Raw genomic sequence first — 23,519 nt, 5'->3', positions numbered from 1 at the left:
TGCTTCATTAAAGCTAAGAAGCCAATTAAGAACAATACAAAGTCAGATATTCAGGAACTAAAAGAATTATGAAACAGAAACAGATATTTGAGTTGTGCACTTTACTGACCCCAATGTAATCAATGTCCAAATTATGATACTTTTTGGCGCCTAGAATCCAGGAAATAATATAATACACAGTGACATCTGGATAAGCGTAGGGCCAGTTCTCACCCCTCCCTATCCATCCAGGAAATGCCCACGGTAACCCTACAAAGAGAAAAATTAAAACAGAAAGACAGTTAATTAGGCGTATTGCACACATCAATAAGAAATAAAAACAAGTCATTGCCTATATTAATGGAAACATGTAAGGAAAGATCCTCGCTGCAGATCAGCATAGTTCCACTGACTTGAATGAAATTATGCTATACAGTAAAATTCCTTTAATCCAGCCTCTGATGATTAGGAAGTCCTGATGGTTCAGCATCTGGCAAAAATAGTCCCACTTACAGAGATAATCTGACAAAATTTGATGGTCTGGCACACAGTAGTCTCCCAAGATACGCAAGGGCTGCATTCCACTCAACCCTCAGGTACCTTGAAATTCACGTAAGTCGAGGAGCTTGGGTGCTGGGTTGGTGCCATGGGAGTTAAGCCTGGGGTGGGTTAGGGCATTGAGTCAGGACATGCAGGGGCTGAAGCTGCGGAGTGCACAGATGGTGAAACTGGAGGCACACAGGGGTGAAGAATCGGGAGGAGTGCAGGGGCAGAGAAGCAGTAGGGTAACCATATCTCCCTGTCCCAAATACGGGACAGGAAGATATGGGAGGGGAGGGGCAGCTCCTCCCACCTTCACCAACCCCCAGGGAGCCCTGGGAAAGCGGCAGCCATGGGCACTACCCTCCCCACCCCGGAGGGCCTATATACAGGACAATTCTTCCCCTTTAAAAAATAAGTCGGAAAGCCTTTTAGGCATCCCAAATACGGGATCGTCCCACCCAATACAGGAAGGTTGGTCACCCTACGAAGCAGGAGGAGTGTGGGGTGGTGAAGAAGCTGGGGATGCACCAGGGAGTGGGGTGAGCTGCAGCTGGGTGCTGGGGTGGTGAAGCTCCAGGAGCTCAGCATGGTGACATCTAATAGTCCAGAAAATTTGGTAATACGGCATCTGTCTGGTTCGACGTGCCAGATAAAAGGAATTTTACTGTATTTGTACTAGCTGAGAGTTTAGCTCAAGCTGTACACACTTTTAGTGACATCTTTCCACCTCAAAATCTCACTTTAGGAAATGGCAATCATCTACATAAAGTCTAACCTCAATTGGCTCAAAATGATGAATTATATGTATTTAAAAAAAAACAACACAATTTTGGAACTGCAAGAGCAAGCAATACATTGTTATATCTACACACGAGAATACGATCCTGCTCACTACAGATTCTTAGCCCATAGACGTCAAGGGGACTAATCTCCCAAGTACAGCAAGCAGGATTCGGCCCTATTTTGATTAAACCTTGAACCATGTTTCTTTTTCCAATATCCTCCCCACCCCCACCAATCAAAAACAAAAACAAAAAAAGCTCACAAGAATTCCTGTTTCTGAGGGCTCTCCTCAACAGGGACTGTCTTTTACTGTATGTTTACTCTACATTTATATAGTACAATGGATTTCTGATCCTTGTCTTAAGCTTCTAGACAGTGGTAGGCAACCAGAGGCCCATCAGGTTCCACCTGAAGTCCACGGACCACCTGTCCACCCCTCTCCTCCAGGCGCTTCTCACACACTGGGGCACTGCACTTCCTACTCCTCTCCCACCCTTTCAGTATGTTTGGAGTGTCATGAATCCACTGGGCTTCTTTACCTGCACATCTAGCAATATAATATATGCCATCATCTACAAGACCTTTACCAAGCTTTCCTCAAACTACAATACCCACCTAAGGAAGTGAAGAAAGATTAACAGAGCCAGATGGGTACCCAGAAGCCACCTGCTGCAAGACAGGCCTCGCAAGGAAAACAAGAGAACACCACTGACCATCACATACAGCCCCCACCTAAGGCCACTCCAACGCAACATCAGTGATCTGCAACCCATACTGGACAATGATCCTTCACTCTCACAAACCTTGGGAGGCAGGCCTGTCCTCACCTACAAACAGCCTGCCAACCTTAAACAAATTCTCACTAACAACTATAGATCACAACACAGTAACCCTAAACCTGGAACCAGTCCCTGCAATAAACCTCGCTGCCAACTCTGCTCGCATATCTACACCAGTGATATAATCACAGGACTTATCAACCATACCATCAGGGCTCCTTTACCTGCACATCTACCAATATAATATATGCCATCACATACCAGCAATGCCCCACTGCAACTGACATGGACTAAACTGGACACTCTCTACGTAAAAGAATAAATGGACATAAATCAGACATCAGGAATGGCAATGTACAAAAACCCAGGGGAGAACATATCTCCCTGGACACTCAGTAACAGATTTAAAAGTAGCAGTCCTAAAACAAAGAAATTTCAAAAATCAAATAGAGAGAGAAATCTCTGAGCTGCAATTTATTTGCAAATTTGACTCCATCAACCAAGGATTAAACAGAGACTGGGAGTGGCTGGCCCCTTACAAAAGCAGCTTCTCTGCTTTGGTGTTAACACCTCCACATTAGATTCTCACCATGGGCCACATCCCCCATGACTTATTTGACTTGTTAACTCTTTTGATACATGTTACTGATAATGGGCCATTTCCACCCTGACTGAATAGACCTTGTCAGCTCTGGCCCTCCCTTTTACTGGGACCCCATTCTTTAAATACCCCTCTGAAACAAACACACACATACCCCTACTCATGCATCTGATGAAGTGGGTCTTTGCCCACAAAAGCTTATGCTCCAAAATATCTGTTACTCTGTAAGGTGTCACAGGACTTCTTGTTCTCATGAATCCACTGTTTCATGTTTATGAAGTGAACAACTAGGCAGCGTGTGTTGCCAGTGCATGTAGGGTGCCTAGGGGAGGGGGACAGACAAGAGGAGGGGCACAGGCCTCAGGTTGCCCATGTGGCCCATTATCATTAAGAAGGCCCAAACATGTGGCCCATTCACTCATCTTGGTTGTCCATCACTGCTCTATGCACTCCCACAGTAATCTAGTATTTCATTCCCCTTCAGTGATGCACCATTAAGATTCCCTGTGGGAGGAAGAGTTTCATCACTCACTCATTCTTAATATACAAAGATGGTTCTATCCAAATATTTCTGTCTATAAACTCTTAAGCAATGCTAACCTACACAGCTCAGGCAACTTTTCCCATTACAATTCAGACAGTGCAAATGGTTCTGGGGGCAAAGAAGGCAGTGTGGTTATTTACATAGGTGAAGGAAGGTATCAGAACAGGTGTGACCATAAACCAGAGATCAGTCAGGAGGGAGAAAGCACACAGGCTAGTTTGCAGGAACTCAGACAATTTCAGGCAGTAAGACTTCTATAATACAAGTGTTAAAATATTTGCAAGACTATAATCTTATTGTAAACCTGTGCTTGGAGAGTTTTTTCCCCAGGTCTATGAATATGCAAACTTATTTGGCAACACTCATTTTGCAAAATGAACGTTCATACTGAATTTGTCAGACAGGTAAATTGCAGAAACTGAATATTTAGTGCAGACATGAACAGTACACCCAGGCTATAATGAATCCCCACTGGGGATCAAACCCATTTGTTCAGTAGTGACAGACTCAGAGATTCTGTACAGCAAGGAGTGGAAGAGGGACAGCTCTACAAGCCCCGAAGCCACAGCCAAAGCTGACAGCACTAGCTTCTAGGCCTCATGGTAAAACTCTCCTACTGGCAATGTATGCTTGGCCTAAATCACTAACCACAACTATCACCCAGCACTGGAAAGAACCGAGAAAAAAGCAAAACACGTCGAGTTATCACAATAAAACCTAACATAGTAATACATGTTAAAATGAGAGATAAGGCAAGTTGATTGTACAACTGGTTAACGGGACAAAGAATGCTTTGCTTCATTATAGCTAAGGAGTCAATTACAAATAAGTCAGGTATGAAATCATGTTTGAAATATGAAGACAGAACATTTTGAAAACCCAAATTCTTACCAATCAATTTAATGCCAGGGTTCCTCTTTTTAGCTTCCTTCATTAACCACCACTCATAGCCTCGGAAATAATTCTGATCATTTTCATAGTGCATGTGGGAGGGTTCAGTACCATCTACAAAGGAAATCATAACAAAAATCTCAGTAATTGTTGTCTGTGTCATAACAAATTCTTAGGTAACTTAAGGGCATTTAAAATAATTGCTCATCTCCATTATATGTAGGCACATACCACAAGCACAGTTCAAGCATTCTTTGAAGTTAATTTGCAAGCAAAGTGAACAATGAAAGCCAACATAAGAGACTAGCCATTGCTCCCTCTTAGAAGAGTATGTCTCCACTGCAAGTGGCGAATGACTGCAGCACACAGAGACATACCCAAGCTAGCTTAATCAATTAAGCATGAGTACTGACGGCTGTGAAGCCACAGGCAGCATGAGCTAGCCATCGAAGTGCCCAGAGTACTGGGTAGGCTTTTACAGCTCACACTGCTGCATCTACATTGCTAAACTAAAGCTAGCTCTGGGACATCCTCATATTTTGCAATTATGCCTCTAACTGTGGCACAGATGTATCCTTCAGCCTGAGAAAAAAGCAAAACACATGGAGTTATCACAATAAACCCTAACATAGTAATACATGTTAAAATGAGGGGTGAGGCAAACTGACTGTACACTGGTTAATGGGGCAAAGAATGCTTTGCTTCATTAAAGCTAAGGAGCCACTAGATCTACACTAGGCGGGTAAGCTGACTGTAGATACACAGTTCTAAATACAGCAACTGCATAGCTAGAATCAGTTTATGTGCAATCAATTTACCTGGTCATCTTCACAGCGGGAGGCCAATGAGAGAAACTCTCCCTTCACCTCCCTTATTCCTCACAATACTGTGGAGTCCAGGAGTCAGCTGCTGATGCCAGATTCTGCACATCTCTACCAGGCACGCGAAACTGAACTCTAGAAGACTGACCCTGACTGGGTCAATCTTCCACGTACTCTAAACATACCCTAAGTCCATATCTTTTTTGTTATATACATATATATACACACACACACACATACACACACACAGAGCACATGTAGATCATAGACACCATACATGTGGCTATATGCTGCAGTGACAGGCAGCCGCATCCACACTTGTCACAGCAGCATATAGCTATACATGGCAGCAAAAGGCTCCAGCAGCAAGGAGAGGCTTTTGCCACTAACCACTGCCAGAATCTCTCGTTGTGAAGAAGAAATGATCTAGCCAGAGGAAAGCTGCCATATCCTTCCCCCCATGATATTCCCCTACCAGAGAATAATTGTGACAGGGAAAGGCTCAGGCAACTGAGAGGCAACAAGACCCTACACTGCTGAAAAATAGCAGTGTTCAGATAGGAAGCACAGTGTGAGCATGTGGACCAGTGGTACTCACACTTTAGCAACCCAGCGGCTCTCATTTTCCTTCAATTTTTTTCAGGGACCCCCTGTTATGCCCCTTCTCTGAGGTGTCACCCTTGACCATGCCATCTTCCCTCCCTGTGTCACTCACTGTCCCCTGCCAACACACTTCCAAATTAACGTCACCAGGCTGGGGCACAGAGTTGGAGTGCAACGGCTGGGATGTGGGCTCCAGCTGGGGATGCTGGTGCTGGGGTGGGGCAAAGGATGGAAGGGAAGTTAATATTGTAGGGTCCTGGCGGCCCTTATTACAGCTCCAAAAGTGGCCCCAGGTCCCAGTGGTCCCTCGGTGCAGTTCCAAGTGTTTCATGGAGAGACTTAGTATTTCAAATAAGGTGCAATGATGTTCATGACAATGTTTATGGCTAAGCAGGGGGCCTCTATTGTACTGCAGCACTATCTGAAGTGATGAACGACCTGCATAAAACCAGTAAGAAGCCCAGTCCCTCCAAGAATTCATACCTGTTGACTGTCCATCACCACCAATCTCCACTTTGAGAATATGCAGAGAAGCACCAAAGTTTGGCTTTAAAAAAAGAGAGGAGGGAAAAAAAAAAAACCAAAAACAGTGAATATAGATTCACATTATAAGCCGAGGAATATTTAGGTAAAAAGTGTATCAGCACCAATTTCACCACTTTTCTATCTAAAGAAAACAGCAGTCATGTAGCACTTTAAAGTGCTACAAAATAATTTATTAAGTGATGAGCTTGCACGGGACAGACCCACTTCTTCAGATCTATAGCATTTCCAGTCCAGACTCAGTCATATAGCACAGCGGTCCAAAAATACTGCAATAAAAACTGAGAAATCAAATACATGGAACTGAGGGAGGGGGGTGAGGGATGTTAAGTGTCTTGCCTGAGATAATTACAAGCATCAAAAGGAAGGGAGACAGTCCTTGTAGCGCGTGAGATAATTGCTACAATTGCTATAGTTGTTAAATTTCTATCCGATAATCTCTACCATTCTCACAATCACCTAAAAGTAATATAACCACAAAGATCAGAGTGAAAAAGCTATTCCTCTTTTTCTATTTTATTTTGTGCAATTGAGAGTACTTTGTTGCTAGTCAGTTTTACTGTGTCTTCTGTTATGGTATTAGTATGTTTCCCTGTTTGCACAGGTCTTCAGCACAGAAAAACTAACAAAATAGGAAAATGTCAAGATAAGACAAAAAAATTGCACAATAGTCCTGAGTCTAGTGTAGAACAAAACTATTTTAAGTTGGCTAGATTTCAAGATAACCTGGTTTCTTACAAAAAAAAAACCCTACAAAGGCTTGCAAGCTGATGTAATTATACTTTAGACATTTATACAGTTAAAGTGATGAAAGTTACAGCCTTCTAAATGGCTAGATTTACTAATTAACTGATTGAATAGGCAAGCCTTTGGATAGTAATTCTATTGACATGGAACAATCTTAGCAGGCTAGAGAGCAAGGATACTCTGCAATCGCCAGTTAACTCTACAGTCATGACGCACACATACTTTTACACTCTGATTCAATATTGCCTTTAGGATCTACAACCCATCATAGTTATGGCCACCAGTGTTCCCTGTAAGTTGTGCACTTGTGTAGCCATTCACAAGAGATTTCAATACCACCGAGCTGATCAGCAGCACACTAACAGCCACGTTTGTGATTGTCTTGGGGAGGCACATACCCACATGCCTCGGTGCACATAAAATTTATTCCACACATGGATGGAAAAGGTTAGAGGGAGCATCAAAGACTGTATCAACCTTTTACTTATCCACTTTAAAACTAGCGTGAAAAAAAAGCTAGTGTTAACCCACTATCGCACAATAGTTAATCATTAGCTGTCTCAGTAATCAGTATTTGCAAAATTAAACATCAAGGCTACGTCTACACTAGCACACTATGTCAAAGTAGCCTATTTCCAAGTAATATCATCGAAATAGGCTACTTCAATGCCTGTCCTCTACATATCCTCCAGGGCTGGTGCCGTCAACGTTCAACATTGAAGTAGCAACGGGGAACATCAAAAAGAACCGCCCTGGAAGGAATTGCAGAGCGTCCACACATACACATGCGCGCGCACGTGCTCCCCATTTAACTAAGGGTCCAGGAAAGCCCATGGACGGGGTCACAGGCTGGACTAGCCCTTCCAGGGCAACAGCAAGCCACTCCTTTAAAGGACCCCTCCCAGACACACCCAGCCTGCACAGCACGAGGTCTGCAGAGCGCTAGCCACACTCTCGCAGACCGATGCACAGCAGCTATGGACTCCCAGCAGCAGCAGCTGGAAGCCCTCCACGTAGTCACCCAGGGAGCAAGCACCCTGCTAGGTATGCCAGGAGCTGCTGGGTAGCCTCCTGTGCAGGAGAAGCCCTCCCGGGGGCAGACAGGGACACCCCTGATCACCAGGCTCCCCTCTTCCTCCCCTGCTGGGTGCTCCACCGCCTCTGGAGCTACCCCACCAGCTCCAAGTGGTGGGAGCAGCTGATCTTGGGGGAGTGGGATGACGACCAGTGGCTGTGGAACTTCCGCATGCGCCGGCAGACCTTCCTGGAGCTCTGTCAGTGGCTCATCCCCGCACTGAGGCGCCAGGACACATGGATGCGGTGCGCCCTCCCCGGCGACAAGAGGGTCGCAATAGCCGTCTGGAAGCTGGCCACTCCAGACAGCTACCACTCTGTGGGACACCAGTTTGGAGTGGGAAAGGCCACAGTTGGGGCTATTGTCATGGACATAAGGAGGCCTCAGCACACAACCACGGGGTGGGGGGGGGGCCGGGCATGGGGGTACGCGGGGATGTGCTCAGGAGGGAGGCTGGTGGGAGGGCCCTGGGGCACCCTGCACACCCTCATGGGCACTTGTGTTCCCTCCCCACAGCTGGTCCATGTGCTCAATTCCATGCTGCTCCAGAGGGTCGTCCGAGTCGGGGACTTGGATGCAGCCGTCGCCGGATTTGCCGCCATGGGGTTTCCAAACTGCTTCAGGGGCCTGGATAGGACCCACATCCCCATCCGCGCCCCGGACCACAGCGGGGAAAGATACATCAACTGCAAGAGCTACCATTCTGTGGTTCTGCAGGCCATGGTGGACAGCTGGGGCCGCTTCCAGGATGTCTACGGGGGCTGGCCCAGCTGCACACACGATGCCTGCATCTTCCGGAACTCGGGCCTGTGCTGCTGGCTGGAGGCAGGGACCTACTCCCTCTGGGGGACACCACCATGCCCCTCTGCCTCGTGGCAGACGCGGCCTACCTCCTCCAGCTCTGGCTCATGTGCCCATACACTGGCCACCTCAACGCCAGCCAGAAGTGGTTCAATGCCTGCCTGAAACAAGCCCGCCAAGTGGTGGAAAGGACCTTCGGCCACCTGTAGGGCTGCTGGTGGTGCCTCCTTGCCCGCCTGCACATCAGCCTCCAGAACAACCCCCAGGTTGTGGGCGCGTGCTGCATGCTCCACAACATTGTCAAGAGCAAGGGGGAGGCCTTTGTCCAGTGGTTGGCAGTTGACGCCGGCACGGGCTTCCCCAGCCAGCTGCCACACCCAGTCGCCAGGCCCACCACAAGGGGGTACGGGTCTGCAAGGCCCTGTGGGGCCATTTTGATCAGGGAGACCCCTGAGCACCTCCCTGGCCTTCCCCGGAGGGCCCCCCACGCTGCCCACACACCATCCCCACCGCCCGCATACCATCCCCCCAACAAGCACACATCTCAGGTTCTTTGGAAAATAAAACTGTGAATCATTGAAAACTGGTAACTGTGTTACGTGCACAACCAAAACTGCAACCAATATACAAAGGAGGACAACTATACACAAGGGGGTCCAGCAGATGGGTGTGTCCCTGTTGGATGTCCCCATCACATGGTCCCCCCACCCCCAGGGTTAGGGCACAGTGCTATTCATGGATGTGGGTGCTGACGGGCGCTGATGGCCATGCCACCATCCTGTGGCTGGGCAGTTGCGGGTCGGGGTCCACTGGGGGTGTGTGAGGCTCTCGGTCATGTCTGATGCCCCCACCCCATGGCCCGGGGGCGTGTGCCCTGCGGGGTACATACCTGCCCATCCATTGCCGCGATCGGGGGAACCCCGGTGGCTGGACGCCCAGCTGGTGCTCTGGGAAGGGAGGTCTATGAGGAGCCCCCCTCCTCTGCCATCCCGAGGGGGGCTCCTCGGGTGGGCCCCAGGGTGCTGGACTGGCCTCATTGGCTGTGGTGTCAAGGATGGCCCTGAGCTCCCTGTAATAGGGGCAAGTGGCGGGAGCGGCCCCAGACCGGCTGGCCAAGTCCCAGGCCTGGGCATAACCCTGCTGCAACTCCTTCACCTTGCTCCGGACGTGATCCACAGCGCAGGCAGGTTGACCCCGGGCGGCCTGGCCTTCAGCCAGTCGGGCGAATGCTTCTGCATTCCACTGCTTGCTCCCCATCACATGAAGCACCTCCTCCTCACCCCAGAGCCCCAGCAGGTCTCGGAGCTCAGCCTCCGACCACGTGGGGCCCCGCCCCCCCCCCCCCCGTTTGGCTGCCAGGGGTGCCTGGGTCCCCTCAGCGGCAGGGGGGGGGCGGCCTGGAGGCACTCTGAGGGCTGGCTGGATGCCACAGGTGGTGGTTTGGGGCCTCTGGAGGGCATGCAGGACTAGCACATGCGTGTGCTGCTGCCTGCACGCTCTCAGCTTCCTGCCACAGGAAGTCCAGGTACGTAGTGCTTTAAGGGCTGCTGCACGCAGGGACCATGCAGCCCCACAGTGGCTGGACAGAGTGTCTCAACCCCTGAGCCCCTCAGCTGATTGCTGCCATGGAGGACCCCACTATTTCGAAGTAGCGGGACGCGGATCGTCTACACATGCCCTACTTCGACGTTGAACATCGAAGTAGGGCGCTATTCCCATCTTCAGATAGGAATAGAGATTTCGACGTCTCGCCGCCTCACATCGATTTCAACGTCAAAATAGCACACGGCGCGTGTAGATGCAACACATGCTATTTCAACATTGTGCCGGCTACTTCAGACGTACCCCAAGAGAAACAATAAGGTGTTGCTTACCCTAGAATATGCTTAAGAAAGTACCCTCAAATTGTTTAGTCTATTCAGTATAATTACTTGTTTTGTCTTAACAAAGGTGTTGTTTACTCTTGGCAGCTGTAACACCTTGGGGTAACAAGTCTCGACTATGGGACCTAAGTTTTGAGACCTAAGTTTTGAGGCTGAATAAACAGTTACCACCACACAAATAGGACATAACTTCAAGTTGCTATATTAATAACCATAATATCTGGTATTTAGACAGGATTGCAAAGCAAGCTGCAGAATTGGGCCAGTATTCATTGTCTGTCACAGAGACAGCTGGTCTCAGAGAGGTTAAGATACCAATCCTGTGAACGCTAATGAACATTAACAGAGAGGTAGCCGTGTTAGTCTGTACTCCAACAAAACAAAAACAGCAGAAATGCAGCACTTTAAAGACTAACAATATGATTTATTTTGGTGATGAGCTTTTGTGGGACAGATCCACTTCATCAGATCTGATGAAGTGGGTCTGTCCAGAAAAAGTGCACCACCAAACTAATGAATGTGCTTAACTTTACATACGAGTAGCCACTCTGGAATTTAAAAAAGACTTCTTACGTGCTTAGAAACAAGCAAGTACGTAAGTGTTTGCCAGTTCAAGACCTAAGAGACTTTACCGAAGTTAAAACAAGTTATTCAATGACATAGCCAGAATTAGAATATGGATTATCTTACTTATCGACAAGAGTTCTGTTTACTGGGGTATATTAATTTTATTTTGGGGTACTTTTAGGCATTTTTGTGTTCTACACAGATGCCCAAAATCCATATGGCAGGAGGGAGATGAAGCTGGGTGGAGCGCTCTCCTTATAAATACTGCAATGAATAATTTTTGTAATATTCCCTAGTACACCTTCACACGGAACTGTTTTAAAAACACACACACACACACACACACACCCATAGTAAAGTTAAATAAGAAGCCTTCATACCAGCAGGTTCAACATGTACCAATTAACATGCAACATGTTAGCATGCGCTAGACGTCACAAGCTCTTAATCTTCATTATTTCTCTGTAGAGACAAGTTCTTAGATACAAATAACCATGTCTGGTGTTGGATGGACATTCACCAATTTCATGTGTTTATATCAGGAATTTACTGGTGCTTATCAATTAAAAACAAACATCAAAGCCGTACTTAACTATAACAAAACATTATTTACAAATGTAAATATAGGTAAATTATTATTAATCTGTGTATAATGCTTAGAAGACAGATTTTTAGAGGTATTAAGGTGACTAGTGGGGTTTCAAAAACACTTAGCATCTAAAATCTGTCTGTAAGTATCATGATAATAATTAGCAAAATGACTTTATTTAACCATACCCTCCAGCACTTCAGAAAAACAAGACTTTTTTAAAAGAATATCTAACATACTTTAGGAGAACTGCCATTAAAAACAAAGTACATATTAAAGCTTTACAAGAGGCTGGAAATATTTATATATCAGTAAGACAAATATTACCATGAACAGATAATCTAAGATCTGAGAGCGATAAGGCTCTGGATAATTCACCAGAAGTCGAGAGGTAGCCTAAAAAGAAAAGAACAAAAGGGTATATTTAGAGTTATATTATTTAATTGGATTTCAAATAGTAAAGGCAGTCCTATCTAAAGCTCTTCAAGATAACCTAATATAATTCATAACCCAATTAAATCCAAACAAGAACTAAGGAATCACATCAGCAGGAATTCAGTCAGACAGATAACCCCCAAAAACTCAACACCCCTTTAAGAGACACAGTTTACTATTTTATAGTAGCATGACTGTCAGACTTCTAGCAGCAGCAGTATGATATCCCAACATACATTTCATGATACAAGAGTCAGAGGAGAGACTGGAATCCAACATGAGCATGACAAGACAGGTACATTTTCCCAAGCAAAATCCTATACCCTATTAACGTAGTCTTCTTTCCTGTGTGCAATCTCCCTGCTTTTCTTCCTCCTTAAACCAAGTCAGATTACATGTCCAACTCCAGAGAGGTGCTAGTTACCTATCAAAGCAGAGTGCAAATGATGCTCATGACACTGGACTAGAAGAGGTCCCTGGAAACTTACTGGTCTTTTGGGGGCTTAAATATCCTAACAACCATAAAGTATTTTAAAATGTGGTTAAATGGTAAAATTTAATTCTAAAATTCCACTGGAGTTACCCAATCAATAATTTGCGCTTTACACTTCCTTATCATCCTATCTTGTTTGCAAGAGGCAAAATGCCAACCAGAAGCAGTCTCCCACACAGTTCCACATCCTTAAATGCTATTCACAGCTGGGACCTGCAGCTACCATTGGGGAGAGAAACCCCTGTCTCCATCCAGTAGCACTAACTTGGTGTCATGCTTTCAGCTCCTGAATTTGACCTACAACAGTACCTCCATCCCGTTTCCCTACATTAATGTCACACATGCACACACAATCATCCTTCTAGATCTCCCCCTACTATTATTTTCCTCGAGTCCTTTTAGATGAAGCCATTCACTTTGTATTGCAAAACCAGAGGCAGCTCAAGAGACTTTTCCCACGAGTCCTATCCTATCCCCCCACCCCACACACACACAGCCCAATAAGGGGGTGGACACCAAGCAACTTCTCCAAGGCTCTTTGATCTCCCTCCAACCCCCACTCGCATCTATTCGTTTCCCACCTCACTTGCCTCTCCAGCCCCCCACCCACATTCCCGCTTCTCCGCCCTCCTATACACCCTCCCTTCAGGCCCGACCCACCCCACACACAACCCCTCCCGCCAGGCACAGGCTCGCTCACCCCTCCGCCGCTCACAGCCCCGATGCCGTCGAACTCCCTACCCAGCCCGCCCGAATCGTCCAGCACGTAGCCGGCTGAGAAGTGGGCGGCAGTGGCCCCCGACGAGCGAGGGCACCAGGTGTAGCACAGCAGGGCCCAGCCCCACAGCACAGCCCGCCCGCCAACCATAACCGGACACTCCAGGCGCTTCCAGCCGACAACGCCCATAAGACCCATCCCGTTCCTACAGCAACTCTGGCGGCAAGCACGCAGCCATTGTCACATGACCACGCCAGCTGTCGGTCACCTGACAGGGGCTGAGCCGGTGAGCCAACCGCCTCCTTCCTCCCACAGGACAGGGCGGGAGAGAGGGACTCGAGAGGTCACGTGACACTAAGACTGACGCACCCGCTGCCATGGTGGCTAAGGGCACGAAGCTGCTAACTATGTTACGGGACGCTGCGGGGGGCTGGCTTCAGAAGGAAGCTGCTGTGGAGCCCTATCGGAGGCAGGTGGCGTTAAAGGATAGAGCTTTGCGTGTAGGGTATCTACGGGGGCTGTAGCTTTACAGACTGGGGCCCCACAGGGGAGCCAGCCCCGCACCAGACGTGGGGCGGGGCTTAGAATCAGTCTGAGGTTCGGCCCAGGCCCCGGAGGCCTGCAGGAGTTGAATTGCGGTGCGGGTTCAGAGTCCGTCACCCCGGTGAGACAGACGGGCCGGGCGCGGGCCCGGGTCCTCCGTAGGGCTGATGCTGGCTGCTTTATGCTGTGTATTTGCCCCACCTCTCACAGCTGGGGCGAGTCTGCAGAGCCCTGCTGCAGTACTGTGGCGTAAATCACCGCGCCACAGACTCCAGGGGACAGGAGGGAAAATGTCAGACCCTGGACGCTGGAGTGTAAACCGTTTCCTGCAACAGAATGTACATGCAGTAATCCCTCAATGTAATGGACTTGGGGGGGAGGGGTGTCCGTTAATGCCGAAAGTTCATGGTGTATGGGGTGTCCAGGGAGGGGTAGCACCTCTGGTGTGGGGACTTGTGTTTCTTTGGGGCAGTTCGTGCACCTTTGGTCCCCACCTGGCACCCAGCTGTCACCTGTGGCTCCAAGAAGACTGATAAACCACTTCAACTGGTGGGCTAAACCCAGTGAGGGTAGCCAGCAGGTCTGAAACCTGCGGTGAGATAGGGAATTGCCTATATCAGCATACAAAGACGGCCCCAGCAGAATGGAGGGATGAGATCAACAGCAAGATCCAATGACCAGTAAGGTGGTTCTGCAACACTGTGGAGAGTGAAGGGCATGACAAGGCACCAAAGACAGCATGGCCATCCACTGCAGCCTAGGAAGTCCCAGCCATGACGACTTTTCATACCACTGGAAACAGGCTTCTGAGATCAAGAGAGTGGAACTGCCCCTGTGCAATGGCTTTTCCACTTCAGACATTCTCCCGCACAGGTCCTTTGCATTTTGGTGTCATCGTCGGACATGACGGACTACCTACATAATGAGGCACTGACTTTCCCAGTCCATCACTCACACCTGTCCTCTGCCCCCATTCTGCCTCATTCTTTCCCGCACACCGCCATCTCCTCTCAATTACCAGGAGAAGAGCTAAATGCCAGCCTGGCTCCTTCCACCTCCTGCAGCTCTCAGCCCCTAGCTCTGAGCCACCTGCATGAAGGCAGAGCATGGCCACCCCCTGCCTCCAAAATCATGGCTGCTGCTCAGCACCATTGCAGGCAGCAGTGGCTGAGTCCCAACATGTGGGACTGGAGAAGGAGAGCTCCTGTGCCCCACCACAACCCCTCTCCCAGCTCCTCTGGCAGCCCCCTTCCCAGTGGTGGCTCTGGTGAGTCTACAGCATTTTGTGGGGGGCGCTGGCAGACACCGTATGTTATTTCCGAAGACCGCTATATGGGGATCCGTTAAATTGAAGGGTTACAGTATGTACCTCCAACCAAGCCAGGTCATCTGCCTCTGCGCAATGAGCTGAAAGTCAGCTGGGTGTTACTGAGGGGTGTAGAGCAGACTCAGTATTCTCTGTGTCAGCCATCTCAGTACCAGCCATTAAACATGACAGTACACATGCAAGAGATGTGTGGGTTACAAATACAATAGACAGCACTGAAACAAGTGGTCAAGTATGCACACACCAGAGACACACTAATTCAGCAGCTGTACAGCCGTGTAACACAGACCATTTCTTGGCACAGCTAGATCATCCTGAAGCCCATGGAAGCACTTCTTGATTTAGTCCTAAGTGCAGCCCAGGATCTGGTCCTGAACGTAGCCGAACTGCTTGGTAATAGTAACCATAATGTAATTAAAATCAAAGCAGTGGATGGGAATAACAAGCCAACAGTTGTTACCTGAGAACAGTATGCAGAAAAGTTTCTGCTTTTACATGCCCAGATCCCCTAATGTTTTTATTAGTGTGTGTATGGGACACCTCACAAATAAAAAACAATAATGATGTATTTAATAACACGTATTAATTAAATAAACCTTTTGGTTGCTAGAACAATTTACAAGAGAATGCAATTTTCCCTTGAGCAACCCCTTTTTAAAGTTATTTTTACTGCAGTCCAAGTTATGCATGGATGTTAGGTAATTTGAGCTGTTCTTACAGAAAGGAGAAAGGCTGCGGATTTTGCTTCCTAGATGCTCTTTTCCAGGCACACGAACAGATTGATCTTTTTTTTATTTTTTGCCTTTTGTTCTTGGCTCATGGTCCTGCGTGTAGCAATGCCTAAGAGAACTGATGGTATGCGTGTGGGTAAGACACTACGCTCCCTTGTTTTAGTCTTAAAATTAAAATTCAGTAAGGCTCCTGACCTACAAGGTCTCCACACTCCCTATTTTACAGTAGCAGTGTTTCGCCCTAGCCACCAGGGGGTCATCTCCTCCTCTGGTGGCTCAGAGCTGGGGAGGCAGCAGAGGGAGAGAGAGAGAACCCAGAGCAGGCTGGGTTACCTCCTCTTATAGCTTCTTGTCTCCAGGCAGATTGGTACCACATGACTCCCTTTTTTTCCGCCTTTAGTTTGCGCCCTTTTCTGAGGGGGATGTTGACTTGTCAATTTTTTATACTTTATTTTAAAGATGGATCCCAACAGGGACTCCATATTGAATAATAATTTTTAGTGAAACGCTTTTAACAATCCCCTCCTTGGCCACTTCCACACTTTAACACATGTGGACTGTTGCCACACTAATAACTTAAAAGGAATAAAAGGTTGAACTATTAAGAACATAAGAACAGCCATATTGGGTCAGACCAAAGGTCCATCCAGCCTAGTATCCTGTCTGCCAACAGTGGCCAGCGCCAGGTGCCCCAGAGGAGGTGAACGGAAGACAATGATCAAGCTATTTGTCTCCTGCCATCTGTCTCCAGCCTTTGACTAAAGACTAGGGGCACCATACTTTACCCCTGGCTAATAGCCATTTATGGACCAAACCTGCAAAAACTTATCAAGCTCTATTTTAAAGCCTAATAGAGTGCTGGCCTTCACAGCCTCCTCCGGCAAGGAGTTCCACAGGTTGACTGTGTGCTGTGTAAAGAAAAATTTTCTTTTATTAGTTTTGAACCTACTACCCATTAATTTCATTTGGTGTCCTCTAGTTCTTATATTATGGGAACAAGTAAATAACTTTTCAATATTCACTTTCTCCACACCATTCATGATTTTATATACCTCTATCATATCACCCCTCAGTCTCCTTTCTTCTAGACTGAAAAGTCCCAGTCTCTCTGGCCTATCCTCATATGGGACCCTTTCCAAACCCTTAATCATTTTAGTTGCCCTTTTCTGAACTTTTTCTAACGCCAGTATATCTTTTTTGAGGTGAGGAAACCACTTCTGCACGCAGTACTCAAGATGTGGGCGTACCATAGTTTTATATAGGGGAAGTATGATATTCTTTGTCTTATTTTCTATTCCTTTTTTTAATAATTCCTAACACCCTATTTGTTTTACTGACTGCCGCTGCATACTGTGTGGATGTTTTCAGAGAACTATCCACTATAATTCCAAGATCCCTTTCCTGATCTGCTGTATCTAAATTTGCCCCCATCACATTGTATGTATAATTGGAGTTATTTTTCCCAATGTGCATTACCTTACACTTACCCACATTAAATTTCATTTGCCATTTTGCTGCCCAATCACTCAGTTTGCTGAGATCTTTTTGAAGTTCTTCACAATCTACTTTGGTTTTGACTATCCTGAACAGCTTGGTATCATCTGCAAACTTTGCCACCTCACTGCTTACCCCTTTCTCTAGATCATTGATGAACAAGTTGAACAGGATTGGTCCCAGGACTGACCCTTGGGGAATGCCACTAGTTACCCCCCTCCATTGTGAAAATTTAATATTTATTCCAACCCTTTGTTTCCTGTCTTTTAAGCAGTTTCCAATCCATGAAAGGACCTTTCCTCCTATCCCATGACCACCTAATTTACATAAGAGCCTTTGGTGAGGGACCCTGTCAAAGGCTTTCTGGAAATCTAAGTATATTATGTCCACTGGATCCCCCCTGTCTGCATGTTTGTTAACGCCTTCAAAGAACTCTAATAGATTAGTACGACACGACTTCCTTCTACAGAAACCATGCTGACTTTTGCCCAACAAATCATGTTCTTCTACGTGTCTGACAATTTTATTCTTTACTATAGTTTCTACTAATTTGCCCGGTACTGACGTTAGACTTACCGGTCTGTAATTGCCAGGGTCTCCTCTAGAGCCCTTTTTAAATATTGGTGTTATATTAGCTGTATTCCAGTCATTGGGTACCGAATCTGATTTAAAGGATAGGTTACAAACCACCATTAATAGCTCTGCAATTTCACATTTGAGTTCTTTCAGAACCCTTGGGTGAATGCCATCTGGTCCTTGAGACTTGTTACTGTTTAGCTTATCAATTAGTTCCAAAACCTCTTCTACTGACACTTCAATCTGGGACAGTGCCTCAGATTTGTAACCTACAAAGGACGGCTCAGATTTGGGAACCTCTGTAATATCCTCAGCCGTGAAGACTGAAGCAAAGAAATCATTTAGTTTCTCTGCAATGACATTATCTTCCTTGATTGCTCCTTTTATATCTCTATCGTCCAGGGGTCCCACTGCTTTTTTTAGCGGGCTTCCTGCTTCTAATATACTTAAAAAACATTTTACTATTGTTTTTTGAATTTGTGGCTAACTGTTCCCCAACTTGTTAGCCCTTTTTGAAACTTTTTTAACCCATATGATTAGAACTATTAATACAACAATTACAACTTGAATGAACAGAATAACAACAAACGGGTGAATTAATATATTTTAAACATTGCCACCCATGGGACTGGCAAATAACATTTTTTACCAGTTTGCAAATTTAGATAAAGTTTGTACCCTTTTTAATACCCTTTTAATTTTTTTTGTGGAATGATGGACCGATACTATAATGTTTGAACCTTGTTTTTTTAAACTTTGAATTTGTTGTTTTATTTTAGGGTGTGATATTAACTGCTTTAATGCCTTTAAGTTTGCTCCCAAACTAACTGAATTTACATGAGTGTATAGCACATAAGCTACCACCAGATTTTTGGTATTTGGCCTTTTAGAATAAAACTTTACATTACATTTTATAATTGATAATATGAAACACAAACACATATTAACAGATGGGTTATTAAGAATGGTGTGCACAAAATGGACAATAAATTGGTGACGTGCTTTTTATACAGATACGATTGTTAAGAATTACCAGTTTTGATTGAGATTTATTTTTTAGGCGCATGTTGTAATGACACTTTTTTTTTGATTGAGACAAATATGAGGTTTTTTTAGGTGCTGTAACATTACATAAAAATATGCCACTAGATTTTTATGGACACAGGGAAGAATTTATACTGTAAAATTTACCTTCCCTAGGAGTTACCCATTTTGGTAGATTTAATGGAGTTAGCACAGAATGGTTTACATTTATTTTTAAAGATACCAAAGGATATAACCACTGGAGCTTAGCTTTTCTGATGGTAAGTGTATGAGTGGAGATTTGAGCAGCTTTTGGGTTAAAGTTAAAACTGACCATTTTTTATAAATTTTGATTTTTTTAAAGGGGGTTACATCCTTTAAAATTAAGGTTTTGATTTTTAAGGGAAGAATTTTTTGTAATTTTGATTTGATAATGTTTTGCATGATAGATTGCAACCATACTTGAATTTGTATGCAACTGAGTTCCCAGGAGGTGTTGAACTGAAATTTGTTTATAGCTTTTACCACCCTTTGGAGGTCTTCCTTCTGATTGCGATACTATGATACCGGAGTTGTTATTGATTTATAGTTAAACTTTACTATTTTATTATGGGATTTTGTTAAAGGTTGACTTAATGATATTTTATGACCCATATTGCTCAACTGTTGAGCTAGGGAGTTGGCATTTATTGCATTTACAATTCCTAACCCAGTACCCACTTTTTTAAAACCTTTGCTTTAAGGCCTTGCTTTTTTTTACTTACACAGGATGTTGTATTTTTTACCCAAAGGTTTTATTTTTTTAATAGTGGACCAATGAGGGGGCCACATTTAGGTTGAATTTTTTTAATTGAAATTTGGAGATTTACAGTTACCTTTTGTAACATATAGTGTGGATGTGTAACCGTTAACTGTTTAAGATTCTGTTTTACAACTACAGGTTCTATTTGGCTGACATAAGGTTTTGATAGAACTGATACTGGCATTTTTAATGTTGATCCAAATACTCGCGCTATAGTTTACATTTCTGTATTAGTAACATTTAATGTGGTGTTATACCATTTTGTACAACTAGTTTTGTTAATATAAGAGACTTTTAGGGCATAAGCTGTTTGCATTACGTGATTTATTAAACCATTGGTGATACCTATTTGCACAGTTAAGATTAATAAACAGAGTCTTAGAGGGGGAATGGATCCTTACCATTTGCGAGCAAGAATAAAACTGTCCATTTGAATAAATTACTTGCATTTTTCTTTTTTCTTTTGTATTTTATGTCAGAAGCAATACATGAACACTTTTGATGGCTGTTTGTAACCAAACCTTCTATGCATTTGACTATATTGCGGTTTAAAAGATTTTAATTGCATTTGCCTTTTATCTTTGTTACACTCCCAATCAGAGGAATAGTTTTGGTCCATGTTTTTTCCTTATTGGCCAAGATTATTTTGGCTTGGGTACCCAATTGTGTTTTCCATTGAAGGACACAGTTATTTAAACTTACATATGCAAAAATAGAAACAGGACCTTTTACCTTTTTATTGTTAGGTGGGAACCATATACCTTTTCTATATGTCTTAACCGTAGGAATTACCTTAGAATTTGGGTTTGGAACAACTGTGCAAAAGTAATGATTACCAAGGTTTAAAATAATGGAAACACTTGAATTTAACAATATTAAACTATATACACAATGATTTATTAGATAACTACGATGATGTTGGTTCTGCATAGTTCAGGAGAAATGGAGACATTGATGATTAAATTTGAGACTGAACAATTTTTTTCTTTTAATTTTCTTTCCACTCCTTCAATTGGCTGGAGTGGAACCATTTACCATAACGCTTTTTCTTTTTACCAATAATCTCTACTTTCTAGACCACTGGACTGGCCTTGTCTACAGTTTGCACTGGTTGAAATTACCAAACTCCCTCCCTCACCGATATTACTGTTGTGGGTCTTTCCCATCTATCGTTAGTAATTGGCACCTCACATGGGGAAGCAGGGGAAGTCTGGCTCCATCATAGCAAGTTGGGATGGCTGTGCTGCAGAGCACCAGGCCGCTCGTGGAGTGCCAATTTTTGCAGCAGCTCCTCTGTTGGCAGCCCATTAATTGCCTCCTTAGACTTACAAGATAACAGCCATTTTTATAATTCATTCCTAAAGGCTCTCTAGTCCTCCACACTGGAAGCCCCAGCACAGCTGTCTCATTTGTACCACCTCGGTGATAACTTTCTTTTATCCCTAGGAGAGTAGGGTCCCTTTTGGGTCCTCTGATCTCTTTTCCCTTCCTTAGATGTTTCAGGGTTTTTAGGACTCCCATGGTTCTTGCTATCAGTGACAACTGCCACCCGTTTTTTAGAATTTACTGAGGGAAAGGCCTTTTTTTGTAATTTATAAGCCTCCCTGATTCTATTCTTTAATTCTCTTAGAGGAGTATTCGGGATGTTCACCCTACCTAATGTTATCCTGAGGGTGGGGTCCAATCCCTGTAAGACTGCCTACCTAAATTCAACAGTATTACAGTCGGGTGCCCCAGCTGCTCAAAATAGCAGCTTCTTCCTGTTTAGATATTTTTGGGGCGCTCTTGGGGTTGCTATCTTTCTGAGTAATATTTCCCGATCAAACTTTGATTCAGGAAATAAAATTTAAACAGCCCTTCGTAAATTTGCATGTGCGTAGTTGCAGTACCCATCTGTAGGTGCATAAGCAAGGCACCAAACTTCTCCCCACTTATGCACTCCCTTATGAGCGCTGCTATGTCCCCTGTACCCAACTCAGGCATAGCATAAACTTGGGACACCCAGTCCAGTACAGTGTCTCTGTTAAGGGGACCTAGGGTTTTTTTCTGCTGCTCTAGCTTGTTCTGGGGTGAAGGATTCATTTCTTGTCTGACCTCTGGGTGTCTCCCAAATCCCGGTCCATAGTTCACTACCGTGGTGGTTATGGGGGCCATAGGGACTCCCCCCATAGGCTAATCCTCTAAACAAGGGGCACTTGGTTGAACCTTCCTGTCCAGATCCCCATGCTGTTGGTCTTTTACCACCCCTCCTGGCTCTCTGACATCGAGGTCTGACAACATCGGTGAGCTACTAGAACTGCCAGAGGTGGACTGCAACGGGTCTTTACGAGCAGCCCATAGCATGCCTCTTGTTTTTAACAATTTATCCCTTAGGTCTTTTATTTCTTCGTGACATTTGGAGTGGTTGGCCTTTTTACATGTACTTTCCCTTACCTTCTCTAATAGTTTCCTGACTGCTGCCTGCACTTCATGTCTAATGATCGTCTGACTTAATTCCCTCTCTTGTCTGTTCAGCTTGTTAGATTGCTCTGACAGCTGAACGTTTAGACAGCTTAGCTGGGCCAAATACCCACTGTTTTGATTTTTTAGCCCCTCTATCCTGCCCTTACATTTTTTTAGCTTGGTGTCCTTCTTTTTAATAGATGTTTGCAGCTTGTCTATAGTCTCCGCATTTAGCTTACAGGAGCCGTGCAGTTCTCTGGAGGCTATATATAAGCTATATATAAGGGCTCTTCTTTTCTGTTTTTTTGTTGAGGGTGGGCTTCCCTGGCAGAAAATTTTCCCAACACCGGGATAAGGTGTCAAACACTTCTGCACCCTTAAGCAACCCTCTGGCCCAAGGATTTTTCCTTTTCCCGAATAACTCAACATTCGCCTGCAGGGAGTTTTTATTAACTGCTGGTAGCCAGCCAGCCTCTCCAATTGTTCAGGTGCACATCTTACTTCAATGCAACAACCTTAAACAACACCCAGCAGATTCAGCATTAGCCGAGAGTGTCCCCGTATAGTGGCTGGGTACACACCGCTATACCCGCAGTCATGGCCGACACACCCCTTAGGTCGAATCCCTTAATGACTTGTGGCCCCAGGTGGTTCTTTTACCTCAGACTATGCTTGTGGGGGCTCTGCACCATCCCGCGACCCAAACATCTTCACTGCGACTGGCCGATCTTCTTAATCTCCTAGGAGGGGGCCAATTCCTCCCGAAATTCCCTCCCATGAGTTACCCCACGGGAGCATCTCCTCTATGTCTAGTACCGATGTGGGAGGATTTTCTGGTCCCGGGGATCTACCCCTCCTTGATGCCACTATCAAGGTACCAGGGATCATGATACCCTTGACCAGTGGTCACTCCCAGCTGCCAATGGGCAGCCGACCAGTGGGCCTTCCTACCACCCACAGGACGCACAGCTTCCCCAGCCATGGGCGCTAGGCCTCCCGCTGGCGAGCGTTGTCCCGGTAGCCTCAGGAACAGACCTTGCCCCCCACCGCAGCCTGTGGGCTGTGACAAAATTTGAGAGAGACGGAAAATTAAACAAACAAAAACAACAGTGATGTGTTCAATAGCTGGGGGTCCTGCCACAGTCGCCAAACTGTTACCTGAGAACAGTATGCAGAAAAGTTTCTG

General features: G+C 45.5%; 1 protein-coding gene across 2 annotated transcripts in view; it reads right to left on the bottom strand.

Moving 5' to 3' along the window:
• Positions 1-13,610, bottom strand: part of GALC (galactosylceramidase) — a 62,144-nt gene extending 48,534 nt beyond the window's left edge. Inside the window, exons 1-5 of one of the 2 annotated variants that reach the window (XM_074998776.1) lie at positions 13,378-13,610; positions 12,077-12,145; positions 6,028-6,091; positions 4,121-4,234; positions 110-249 (exon numbers count right to left, since the gene is read on the bottom strand). In XM_074998776.1, the coding sequence (XP_074854877.1) occupies positions 110-249; positions 4,121-4,234; positions 6,028-6,091; positions 12,077-12,145; positions 13,378-13,593 (603 nt within the window). In that variant the 5' untranslated portion in view covers positions 13,594-13,610. Of the gene's footprint in view, positions 1-109; positions 250-4,120; positions 4,235-4,938; positions 5,076-6,027; positions 6,092-12,076; positions 12,146-13,377 lie in introns of those variants that run through there. The other variant, XM_074998777.1, reaches the window with a different exon arrangement.
• Positions 13,611-23,519: the final 9,909 nt, after the last annotated feature.

Source organism: Carettochelys insculpta, chromosome 6 (assembly GCF_033958435.1).
Source record: "Carettochelys insculpta isolate YL-2023 chromosome 6, ASM3395843v1, whole genome shotgun sequence".
NCBI classification, from domain to species: domain Eukaryota; kingdom Metazoa; phylum Chordata; order Testudines; family Carettochelyidae; genus Carettochelys; species Carettochelys insculpta.
The sequence above is the reverse complement of the archived record's forward strand: the minus strand, read 5'-3'. Positions and strand labels throughout refer to the sequence as shown.